We start from the raw sequence: 12,775 nt of genomic DNA on the forward strand, positions 1-12,775 counted from the left end.
ACATAAACACTAGTTTTGGTGTTTATATTATTATTTTTTTCCTTTTCTTAATTTTGATGTCACATTCAAGTTCTATTTCGCATGGTGTTTGACTTTTGTGTGTCTAAATAACAATTTTTGAACAAAATACTTTTTGAATGTAAATTATTTGTTTTACCTAAATGTTAACTCAAATTGTAAAACAAATTTATCACACAATCAAGAATAGAATGGAAATTTTTCAAAAAAAAAAAAAAAAGAATGGAAATCATTTAGATTAGCATAGAAGGTAGAAACTCTTGCTAAAAGTATGAGCAATATTGATATATAATCGCCTAATAAAAGCAACCTAAAAATTGTTATGTCATAAGAATATCTCTACCATCATAAATGATGGAGTCATGTTTTGTTATATTTGATGATTTGACATTGTGAACATCATCAACTATTTGTTTACAATGTAGCTCAAAATTTACATTAGTGAGATATGCTACAAAAATCTATCCTTGCCGTAACAAAATGACCACAATCATCTCTCACAAACTTTCAAATACCAGAACAAAATTGTAATTGGAATGTTGCGCCATCTACATTGAATTTGAAGAAATCGAAAGGGGGAGGTTGCCCAAAAGTTCTAGATGAAGGAGCCAGCTTGGTTCGTGTCTTACAACCTTTTTGTGCTTGTTGCCATGAGGTAAGTGTTCTTTGCTTTGCTTGGATGATCACACCTGCCACATATTCGGTTTAGCATCTCAAGCTTAAAGTCTATGTAAGTGTCTTATTCCGCTTCTTTCAATGTTTGATGCTACAAGAGCAAATGTTATGAGTTTTACATTGAGTAGATCAAAGTGATCAATGTGATACTTAAACCATTATGCTCTTCCACCTATTGGACTAGTCTCTTGAGTTTTACGATCTCATGTGATTAAATCCTGACAGCAAACATGGTCATTAATCATAATCCATGTGGTTCTAAACATGCAAACAAACATCATCAAAACTCTTGGCTGAGAGCATTAGTGAATGCAAAATAGGCCAAAGGGACACATTTTCCAGCACTATATGTTATTTGGGTAAGCAAGGAAAAGATGTCAAAAACATTTAGTGTTTCAGCCACAGCAAACACATTTCAAAGGCTTCACTACTTTGCAGACTTGATCGTTGTGGAAGGAAATTTTGTCCTAATCTACTAAAAAATGTATTGACTTTAGACGGAATAATTAGATTTCACAAGTCTTCTATTAATTAATGTATGTTACTTGTAGAAAATTTTCATAAATATAAGCCATAAAATGACGGCCGACATACATTCAAATTCACATTGAGCTGCATTAACACATTACGCATCTAACTACTGGTACTATTGAGTTAATCCACAAAAGCTGTAAATATAACGATAAAAATCATAAAATCCACCACCAAGGATCCCTTTCTTTAGCAGCACAATACCAAGGATTTGTATTACCACAACTGCAGAACACGAGGAATCATGATAATGCTCCAGCAGCACCAAGGGAAAACCAATGGCTAACAGAAGAGAATTTTTTAAGTCGCGCTCTTGGACTTGGACATAAGCGCTCTAACATATATAATGTGACCTTTAATAATTTGCCTTTTCAAGTGAAATTGCAATGAAACCAACCATAACATGTGGTGTCAAAGAACATCGCTGCAATCATCTACCATGATAGCCATGTAGAAACTGTCAACAAAGGAAGCATTGAAACAAGGCCATAGCACACGAATGCATCAATGCTTTGAAACGTATTCACTTTGCTGAGAATAGTATTCCATAGTTGTCCAACGCCATGGAAATGTTCCTGCACAGTAAATCCAGTTTCCATGAGTTACTGCTTTACATGAAATAATGTAAACTAATTCTGTTGGGACATATGTTCAATTCACCTCGGTACTTAATTTATTAAATTGAGCCTCATCGTCCGAGTTTTTCAAAATTCTTCTTTCATTGTCGTAAGATGATTGATACAAAGGCATTTTAATTTTAGCTCCCCCAAAATTTTTATTCGACCGAGACCTGTAGGCTGAGTCAGTGTGTATTGTTTTCATTACCGAGCCAAAAAAGTTTGTCACAGGTACCTAGAAAGAAATGATAGAGCAACAACTGTCAATTTAATCAAACAAAATAAATAATTAAATTAATCCAATTAAAATAAAATAATTACATCAAAATTAGAACAAGTGGCAAATATTACATCAATCAAAATAAATTAATTTATCCAATTAAAATAAAATTTGAGCTAGCAACACATGCAGTGTCATCCTACCTATATTATAAAACTCAATGTTAGATTAAATGCTATTCTATCACAATAGTAATACCAATCAAATTTTACATTACATTAATCTAGAATCATGAAATATGTCATTGAGATACATCAATATGAATATCATTTAATAAATGTGGATCATACATTGATCTTGACATAACACAATAAGGATGATAAAAGGGATAACAGATGCTCGCAAAACCAGTTCTTGTAGACGCAAACGCAAGGAGGTGGATACTGATTTCATACTAGAGCTAAATGTAACTCTTGAAAATTTGGGTTGGACCTAACTCAACCTTCCAAAACCGGCTTGTAAGGTGAGGAGGACTGGCCCCCACTTATAAAGTTATGTTCAGACTTTACCTAATCCAAATTCAATGTGGGACTCTTAACACCATGTGGCTATTCAACTTGATGACACTGAAGCCCATGTCTTACATTTGGGGGTTTAGACATAATTTTGGGAATGGCTTGGGTTAAGGAATTGTGAAAGGTCGTGATGTATTGGGGGAAGTTGACAGTGAATATCTAGTTTAAAGGAAAACCAAATTCCATGTAAAATAGTTAAAAGTCCACAGGGGAGCAATGACAAATTCTGAATCCGAGTTCTTTTGACAATCTTTTGAAAGGAGTTAAGGAAACATATTGAGAAGAACCATAGCTGAACGAAATGATGACTAGAAAGAAAAAAGGAAGAATTAAAGCATCTCGAGCAACACATGCCACAAAGTGGTTGATGGAACATATCATCGCATTAAAGTCGGGTACTTGGCCAATCAGTGTTAGGCCCCACATGCCACAAAAGTAACTATACAATTCTGATTTTATTTACATTCTTACTTGAATTTTATTTATATTATCTATTAATCAATTATATTTTTTTATATTAAAATATTTTAAAAAATTGGTAGAATCATACAGTCCCGTCATTTACAATCTTGGGACCCCTTCACAATTCTGAGTAGTGTCCGGAACCCATAAATCGATGGAGAAAATATACAGAAAACACTTGATAATGAAATTGTATTATTTATGAAAAAGGAAAATTACAGTAGAATGTACTCCTACTGCCCAGAGCTAAGCTCCTCTTAGGGAAGAGATGAATCTCTCTCTCTCTCTCTCTCTCTAAGCCAAACCATAAAAATGGTTTGGAACAGAAAATATCTTAATGCCCCCCCATCTCTCTTTCCCCTTCTTATAACAGAACTGGTCACACCAATTACTCACCCTCACTCCCTGCCACGTCACACCTCTAATCTATAAAATACTAAGATACTTGAATCTGGAGGTAAATAAGAAACAATTCTGATTTTCTAGCACCTCTTTCTTTCACATCACCTATAATACCTCCTTTTTTTTACCTTTCTATGTCTCCCTTCACTACACAATTTTCCATCCCTCAAGGGATGTGGAACAAACTTTACTATAGAAGAACACTTCTACAGAATGTATACTGATACCCTAGAAATCTGGATATTAATTTTTAAAAGATATCACTAAATTTCACAATGGCAATCTGAATTTCACATTATGCAGTGTCACGATAGTGGCAATTTATGCAAGCAACTGATCTGATTATATATATAATCCCTCCAAACATAATAAACAACACTAGATACCTCACCAGATAAACAAAGAATAAATTTTCAAAAAAGGTGCGAAGAATCAAAGTATGTGCATAAACTTTATTACCTCCTCTAAATGTCGTTGATACAGGTCCATTCGATAATATGCAGTTGACATCAACAAGTTTGGATTATATGAATTGAAAAGACTGCAAAGAAAGGGAGAAAAAAAATTCAGGATTAAACAATCTAGCCTTCAAAAGAATATGATGCTCCATTGCTTGACATACTGCTCTTGTCTATCAACTTTCTTAACAAATAAGCGAGCATAATGGTTTTGTGCATATACAAATGATAGAAAATATGAACAAATCATAGGCCTGTTACAAGCCAAAGAAACAGAACTGCAAGAACGTGTTTGGAAACTAAAATTCAATCAAAAGAACTTGCAAAAAGAAACAAACCTTATAGATACTTAATAGTAAGGATGAAAAACTTAACTTGAAGCAGCTTACAAATATTTTACATGTACCTGCTCAATGAAGCATTGTCATATATATTCAACCTCTCAAAGAAGGCAAGAGTGTAGAATGTAAAACGATCAACAACTGAAACACCCACCTGCATTATATACAAAAGACAATTTTAGTTGTTTATATTATTGTCTGAGAATCGGAGAGAATGAGATACCTCAAGACAAATTTAGTTCAATATTGTTTAGGTCTCTTTTGAAGTTGTGTCACTTTTAAGATTTTAGTTGCTGGAGACCACTGGCCAAGGACATTTTTTTTATTTGAAGTTGCAACAACATCAAATTTGGGTTTCAGCGTCATAGTGACCATTGAAACTAATATCATTGCAGTTCGGTTTTTCTTACTGCTAAGCATGTTTGCTTTTGCTTAATGGTTAAGCTTGTCTATTTTGGCATTTATTTGTTCCCAAATTGGAGTTCTCAAGTCTCTTGGCGCGTGTTTTGTGGTGAAGCCAGAAGATTTTTTTGAACCATGTACCATAGGTCGTTTCTCCAGTTGTGACGTTTTCTCTTTAAAAGGTTACATTTCTAAACAGCTGAAAGCTTAGTAAGCTTTAGCTTGAGGGGAGTGTAGAATATTTTTAACTATTAAGTTACTATCAAACTATTATCAATAATATTCAAACTTTTATTATATCTCTTCTCTTTTTATCGAAAACCCATAACTTCAACAAACCTCTCACTATGTTTCTATAACTATAATAACTATTAAGTTCATACATACATCTGAGTCCAAGTGATGTGAATATGAATTCTGTCCTTTCATGCTACTTCCAATTGCCAAAACACCTGGTGAATGAAGCTGTCAAGATCAGGAAAAAGGAGAAACCCATAAGCAACAATACTTAGAGAAGTATAATAAGCAAGACAAAAGTATCTTATTATTACATAGTAAGCAGTTGAAAATTTCAGGAGGACAATTATGAAACATGGCTAATGACAGGAAAATATGTTACATAATAAGTTCTACAGGTATATATTTGTATTAAGAGTAAGCCGAAACCATAACACATGGTATAGGATATTTGTAAATCTCCTCTTACTCTGATTATCTAATTGTAAAGGGATGCTCATTGTTGTGAATTACTCATGACTATGAGCAAAGTAACCATCATTTATACAGAAGGCAAATATTTGATAATGGATTTGCTTATAGCTTGAAACAAATTGTATAGCAACACCAAAGATCTTTTGAAAAAGAAAAAAAAAACACCAAAGATCTTTCAAATAAAATAAAAAAAACAGCAAAGATATCAATGAACAAAATACCATCTAATGGGGAACACAATGGCTGCATTAAAACTTGGACAAAAATCAATTCTAAGAGTGTTCATTATATGAAAATGAATACCCCAGATCTACACTCTAACTTCATGAGGATTGACATGGGAGTTTACTAGTAACATATACCAACAGATGATAGCAGAATCAGACCTGTGAGAACAGGGTAGAGGCTTGGCAGGTGTCCACCATTATAAGAAGCTCCTTGAACCTAACAATTCCCATTATGAGGGGAAAAGATTAGATCTTTGTCCTATTGTCAGCAACTTAGTTTTATTTGTTTACCGCATACTTTTTAATACATAATTGATTTGTTTACGGCCATTTCACAGCTCAGTTAAATAGGAAATGTGTACCTGTGCTTCTCTTTCATTTGCTTTACAACATCTGCTAAATCATGACTTTGAAGCTCTTCTGAGTCCTGAAACTTTAAAAATTCATCACCTCCGTGCCCTGTCATGTATAAAAGAATATGACTTCCTTCATCACTAAGTAGTCGTTTGGACCTTGGAACAGCAGTATCATGACGACCTGTTAGTACCCGCATAAAATTTTCCACATTTACTTCATAGCCACGATAATCTACCTGAGGAATTGCAGGTAAAACTCATCATGGGAGTAAAACATATCAAGAGCACTAAAACAAGTTAAAAGAGACAAATATATTCTCTTCTAAGTTCTAAACACTATATACAGAGGAACAGTTTAATGAGAGTAAAAGTTCAACATCAGGCCTTTTAAACATGAGATTAGTTTCTAAGCCTAAGTGTTTGTGATTCGTAAAACAAAAACTGTTAGGTTTGTGAGAAGAAATAGCTGAAGCCAACAATAAAGATCTTCTCAATATTTTAAAAAATATTTAGCCACAAAATGAATGCCTAGTAACTAACCTCCACATTATCCCCATACAGGTTAAGTTTATGGTTTTCATTATTAAAAACTTGGGCAGGGTACTTGTTTCTTGCATTACATGCCATGTCATCTGCTAGCATGAGTATAATCCTCTCATCAGGTATTCCTAGCCGCTTAACTGTCCTGAATGTGACATATAATATAATGAACAATATATCATTACGAAGAATAATTACAATGATTTAAAATAAGGCTCTAAACTTGTATAATTACCTATACAATGATAAAGTATTGGCCATATGTCTATAATTAAACCTGAAATGAGGAAAAAACGCATTTAGTAAACCAACCATGTTGTAAAGGTTTTGATTTATGAAACACAAACCAAAACCTTCAATAATTAAAACTTCTTCTGTATGCCACACTCAGTTGCCAAATTGCTCAGAAAACAACTAAAGAAAAAATTCATTTTCGCTATGTATCCTTATTTTGATTTACATATATTGTTCCCAAACAATTTCAGAAAATGAATAAGACAAAAACAAAATATTAGGTTGCTTTATAAGAGTTTTATTATTCAAAATAATAATTTAGAACCATGACGAGATGTACAAAAACAGAAGCAAGACATTGTGGTAAAAAATAAATTCTTAGAAATTAAATATGAAATTTAATTTACCAGAACCGAGAGGTGCAGACTAAAACGGCCCAATTATTAGTGTGTATCGTGGTCTCAGATGAAGAAGAGTACGCTACAGAGTGACTGATATTTGTCAGAAATATCAGCAATAATATCACCACCAGCACTTTCATAGAGGGTTTTAAAAAGTTTAAGATCTGGAATCCCATACTTCAAATCCAGTTAGCCTTGGACAACTTTACCAAATTTGTTCTCTTTTAGATGTCGAATTGATCATTTGTTAACTGCAAACAAAGTTAAGCCACCACAAATCAATCCCACCCACAGAAAGGATATATCTTACATACAACCCAGTCAAAACCAAACCCATCTTGAAACAATTAGAAAGTTACAACAATTAGTTAGGAATATTCCAAAGAAAATCAATTAATAATAATAATTATTATTATAGTTATATATCTACACATATTAAAGCAACCGATGTCTAACTTGGAAATACCTATTCACCCTTCTAATTTAAGTTATAGAGATTTAAAACGAACCTGTTTTTTGTTGAAAGCTGTGAGAGCTGACTGAGGTGAGAAACCAAAATCGTTGACGAGGTATGATACAGCGAATGGGGTTGTGTCTGATTCTGATGTTGTGGTTGTGGTGAAGAATCTGAGTGAAATTAGGAACGATAAAGGATCGAATTTAGGGATTGTTGATTTTGTTGAGGTAAGACCTAAAACAACATTCTGGCGGCATAGAAGCCATTTCGACGTGTCTGGTTTGGAATAATGAATGAGAGTGAGGAATTTAGCTCAGAAAATTTGAAACAAATAGTTTATTACTAGTTCGCAATAAAAATAAGGCTTAATGCTAAAATTATATCTGCAGTCTCTTATTTTGTCAAACGTACGAAAATAACCCCCTACTTTTTTGGTTACTTTATTTTAATATTTTTTGCAATTTTGATCTCAACTCATATTTTCTCTCTAAAATGGAAATGGATTAAAAACAGCTCTCACAGCATACAAACACTAACTTCAATTCAGAACTATAATAACTAATAATTTGATGTCGAAAGGTGATTTGATTAAAAAGCAAATGAAACTCTTTGTACAACTTCTAGTCACGAAAAATAATAGTGACTTGTAAAAAGAGAAAAACAATATCTAAAACTCATTCATACTAAAGAAAATATTACCTTTGTTCCTTTTTATAAGAGACAAGTCACTTTTTAGATTCACTGAATAATAGATGTATCTGGTCTATAATATATATTTTGTTAAAATAGGTCTATAATATATATTTATAGACCAGATACATCAATTATTCAATGAATCTAAAAAAATGACTTGTCTCTTATAAACAGGAACAGAGGTAGTACCGTTTTTTTTTTTAAAATAGAAGAATAATCTTTTGAAAGTTGTGAGAAATGCACTATCTGATTACAAATGGGTGTAAATTACTGTTCTTTAGAAGCAACCAAATGTATACACATAGGCGAAAATCACAGAGCAAAAAGAATATTCTGTTAAAAAAAACTTAATTCTCTGAAGACCAAAAATTTAACTAAAAAGTACTTTTTTTACAGATTCGTCAATTTAATTAACAAACATATGCATCAGTAAAACAGGATATTAGAACATGTTTCCAACCTAATAGATTTTTTCTATTTCGTATATTCTTCGTGATGGGTGTCGAGATTATAAAACTCTGAAATTGAAGGAGTTATGCTTAAGAAGCTCAATCTATCGCACTAAAAAAGATGCAGTAGAAGCATAGAGAAGGAAAAATGACACATTAATTCCATACTATCATTGTTCTTTCTATTTTCTATATTTCAACTTGACACATTATTTGTATACAATATAATATTCATTCTCTAATGTGTCGCGATTCAATGAAGTTGCTCAAAACATGTTTTTCAAGCATCTAGAATTGCAGCTACGGCTAGCACTGGAGAGGTGGATTTGTTAAAGATGTTGGGATCAGACTTGCAGAAAAGTTTGATTTGGTGCATTAATGAAGGTCGGATATTTAAATTGAATTGTAACCTATTGTAAGTGTTTAATGTATAAATAATAATAATAATATGATATAGTTGAACAATCATTCAAACACTCTTGATTAAAAAATAGATCACATTAACATGTAAAGAGACATGTACTTTAAGAAAATATAAATTTCTAGTATTATGTGCAATGTATTATAAATTTCTAACTCAAATTTAACCCCTAAACTTCACTTATTTTAGCCATTAAAATGTAAAGAGATATTTACTCTCCTGTTATGATACGTATCAGCCGAAATTGGACATGGCGGAGAACCCAAAACCCGCCACCCCCCCCCGCTTTCCACCATGCTGCTGGCATGGCCGATATTTGATAACACTGATCAGTATATGTTTGGTGGTGTCTGTGCTTCATAATTTAATCAAGAGACAGTTCTTTAATCTCAAAAGGTGTCAAATGATCCTAAATATAGCTACTATTTTAGCATCTAAAATGCTCAAATAATACAAGATCTTGAAAAAGGAAAAAAGAAAACTAAGAAACAAAAGGGACCGTGTCGGAGTCCAGGCTTCATAGATAAAAAGACCGTCACTTCAACTCCCCTCGTTCAAACAAAGGTGCTGGTAGTTTTTCCTTGTAGTTGCCTTACTGTCACTTTGAGCTCCTGTGACTAATGCGTTCTTTTCTAAGAATTTGTTTGCTCCAACAATAACATATTCCTCTCTGGCTCAATTGTTTTTTCTCTCTTTTTAGCTAACTCAAAACTATTCCTCACTTTTGAAGTTTGTCCTTGATTGAAGTTTATATTACTTAGTGGTTACTATTTATATGGTGTGGGGATTTGAAAAAGCTTAACTCCATAATTTATTTGCTTTGTTCGCTAATAATAACGACAATAAAGAACAAACAAATCAACAACGCATTCAACAACAACAATACATGATTCAACAAACAAACAAACAAACAAACAATAGAGAAAAAGGAATAAAGAACAACAAATCAACAAACAATAACAACAACGCATTCAACAACAACAACAATACATGATTCAACAATAGAAGAGTAATAGGACTATACATGAATAACAATAACACACTCAACAACAACACAATCAGAATTTCATAAATCAATAACAAATTAACAACGACACATTCAACAATAACAAAAGAATGAGAGAGAACAAGACATGAGAAATCAGAAAAGGGAAATACCTGAGAGAGAGAGCAGAGACAAGGTGGAGAACGGCGTTGGCCAGTAATGGCAAGGCGGACGACGGGCGTGGAGCTGAATGGGTTTTGAATCGCGACTGAGAAGAAATGAGGGGCGTAGGAAGTAATCTCGTCGCGTGAGTGAAAAGACAGAAAAGGGAAAGGAAATGGTATTTTTGTAAATTTGGATTATTAATAAAAATAAAAGGGCAATTTCATATATATAGAAATGAGTAAACCGTGAAATAACTCTTCAAATTTCAAAATTTGTCGAATACTCCCATAAATTTTATTAATTTTATTTATTGTTCGTAATTGCATTTTAAGTTAATCTCAACCATGACTTTGTTGTGAAGAAATAGAATATACTCCGTATTTTATAAAAAAATAATTATGATTGTTATTTTTTTTTTTTTGGGAAAAACTATTAGTCTATCTAGGGTCATTTCATATTTTCAGTTTCATAACTGCTATTTATCACGACATAGTTTTTAACGAAAACCAAGAACGGGTGTTATCAAGATCAGTTTTCCTTTTTTTTTTAATAACAAATTATACAAAGTGTTATTTGACTAAAATCATGATGAGTGATAGTGTAACTGTGGTTTTCGTGATTTAGCTTTTCGTGGAAATAAGTAATATCCTTTCGGTTTTACTTAAATAACATCACATTGTGTTAAAAATAATTAAAGTTAAATTAAATTTGTTTGTGAAAATCCCACCCATCAAGAAGAGTATTCATCAATATCAAAATGTCTTGTAACTTATTTTTTGTCTTGCACATGATATAGTGTGTTTACTATGTACAGTATCATAGTAAAAACAATATATTATCAAAATGTCTTGTAACTTATGTCTCGTCTTTGTACTAAAATTATCAAACAACTTATTTTTTTCTTCTTGAAAATTGTTTTCTAAAATTGATTTATAAAGGAATTTTTGAAAACTAAAAGCAAAAACCCAATCAAAGTCATCAATATCACTTGATGTCAGAATTGGGAGGGGTTAGAATAGGGAGGGGTTAGAATCACAGTTCGATCCCGCAATTGCAATTGAGAGGGGTTAGAATCACTTGATGTCAGAATTGACCCCGAACCAGATTCAACTGGAGGTGAAAAACCAAAAAAGTCCTCAATATCTTAATATATGTATATTTTGGTGGAAAAACACAAGGGAAAAATACACTAACCTCCCCTGATGATACGATCATGAGTTCCCTAAACATGTGGAAGGAAACTTATAAAAAAATGCACAAAAAAATATTTGGATAAAGATGCTTGAGCCCAACTTGAAGCCCATTTCACATGATAAGGAACATCTTTGGGCTGATTTATGGTCTAATAATATTGGACTAAATAGAAAACAATTAAGTCCAATTTTCTTTATTTTTATTGTAATTTTCGTTTTTGGTATTAGGAGGGTTTTTAGTAGGGATGGCAATTTGACTCATACCCAGAGGGTACCCGCAAAAATTACCCACAACGGGTAGGGTAAAAACCCGCATTTTGGGTACGGGCACGGGTATGGGTAATTACCCGCAAAAATGAACGGGTATGAGTGCGGGTACGGGTACCTTAGTACCCACCCCGCCCCATACCCGCATAATATATATTTATTTATTTTATTTATATTATTATATTATAATATATATAAATCAATTTAAAACAATACAACTCTACTATACTATTACATATTTTTAATAAAAATGTTTATTTATAACATAATATAAAAATAATGTGAATATTTAACATAAATATGAACTTTAACATAAGGTTAGTAATAATTTTGTTTATAATTTTTATTAGTCAATATTAAAATCTTTGTAATTTTTTTAATTCTATTAAAATTATATGATATTTTATAATTGATCAATTTATTTTTAGTAAAAATGCGGGTAACGGGTACGGGTATGGGTACCTAGGTACCCATAGGGTATGGGGACGGGGGCAAAAGTTGTTACCCACGCGGGTATGGGGATGGGTACGGGTATTTTTTCAATCTGCGGGTATGGGGATGGGTACTATAGTACCCTACCCATACCCTACCCATTGCCATCCCTAGTTTTTAGATGACCTTTAGTTGCTCCCTAGGCTCTCTAGATGCTTCCTAGTGGTGCACTAAGTCATTATAGAGGCTAGTGGGAATTTATAAGCATGTTAGTGGGAATTAGGGTTGGGAATAGGCCAGGCGGCCTACAGGGGCCTTCGGCCTGGCCTGTATAAGCCTGGCCTGGCCTGGTCTGGTTATTAAAAATGCCAGGCTTAGGCTTTGAAAACGGCTTGTTTACATAAATAGGCCAGGCTTAGGCTTCTAAAAAGGCCTACGAAGCCTGATAGGTCGGCTTGTTTATAATAATAATTATTTATATAATATTATTATTTATATCTTATAAAAAAAATATTATTTATATAAATATTATTAGCTTTTAAT

The 12,775-nt window shown here is 32.7% G+C and overlaps 1 protein-coding gene across 2 annotated transcripts; it reads right to left on the reverse strand.

Annotated features, from left to right (window-relative positions):
* Nucleotides 1-1,180: 1,180 nt before the first annotated feature.
* Nucleotides 1,181-10,607, reverse strand: LOC123916219 (putative GPI-anchor transamidase). 2 transcript variants are annotated; one of them, XM_045967622.1, is made up of 12 exons: nucleotides 10,349-10,607; nucleotides 7,680-7,903; nucleotides 7,177-7,421; nucleotides 6,771-6,812; nucleotides 6,536-6,680; nucleotides 6,002-6,231; nucleotides 5,799-5,856; nucleotides 5,089-5,166; nucleotides 4,365-4,453; nucleotides 3,960-4,041; nucleotides 1,885-2,076; nucleotides 1,181-1,799 (listed from the first exon to the last, which is right to left on the reverse strand). In XM_045967622.1, exons 3-12 carry the CDS (start codon nucleotides 7,344-7,346, stop codon nucleotides 1,659-1,661), a joined length of 1,227 nt encoding a protein of 408 aa, XP_045823578.1. In that variant the 5' UTR covers nucleotides 7,347-7,421; nucleotides 7,680-7,903; nucleotides 10,349-10,607; the 3' UTR covers nucleotides 1,181-1,658. The 2 variants fall into 2 exon arrangements, with proteins under 2 accessions (XP_045823578.1, XP_045823579.1); XM_045967623.1 differs by lacking the exon at nucleotides 7,680-7,903 and having other exon boundaries at nucleotides 10,349-10,538.
* Between the last annotated feature and the right edge of the window lie 2,168 nt (nucleotides 10,608-12,775).

The sequence above is a fragment of the Trifolium pratense genome, linkage group LG3 (assembly GCF_020283565.1).
Source record: "Trifolium pratense cultivar HEN17-A07 linkage group LG3, ARS_RC_1.1, whole genome shotgun sequence".
Classification (NCBI taxonomy): domain Eukaryota; kingdom Viridiplantae; phylum Streptophyta; class Magnoliopsida; order Fabales; family Fabaceae; genus Trifolium; species Trifolium pratense.

Excerpts from the sequence above, each read along its gene's own strand:
- LOC123916219 (XM_045967622.1), bottom strand. The coding sequence starts at position 7,346 with ATGGGATTCCAGATCTTAAACTTTTTAAAACCCTCTATGAAAGTGCTG. Across the intron at positions 6,232-6,535 it reads TGTATGGGGATAATGTGGAG|GTAGATTATCGTGGCTATGA; the intron begins GTTAGTTACTAG and ends GCAATTCCTCAG. Across the intron at positions 5,857-6,001 it reads CAAATGAAAGAGAAGCACAG|GTTCAAGGAGCTTCTTATAA; the intron begins GTACACATTTCC and ends GGGAATTGTTAG.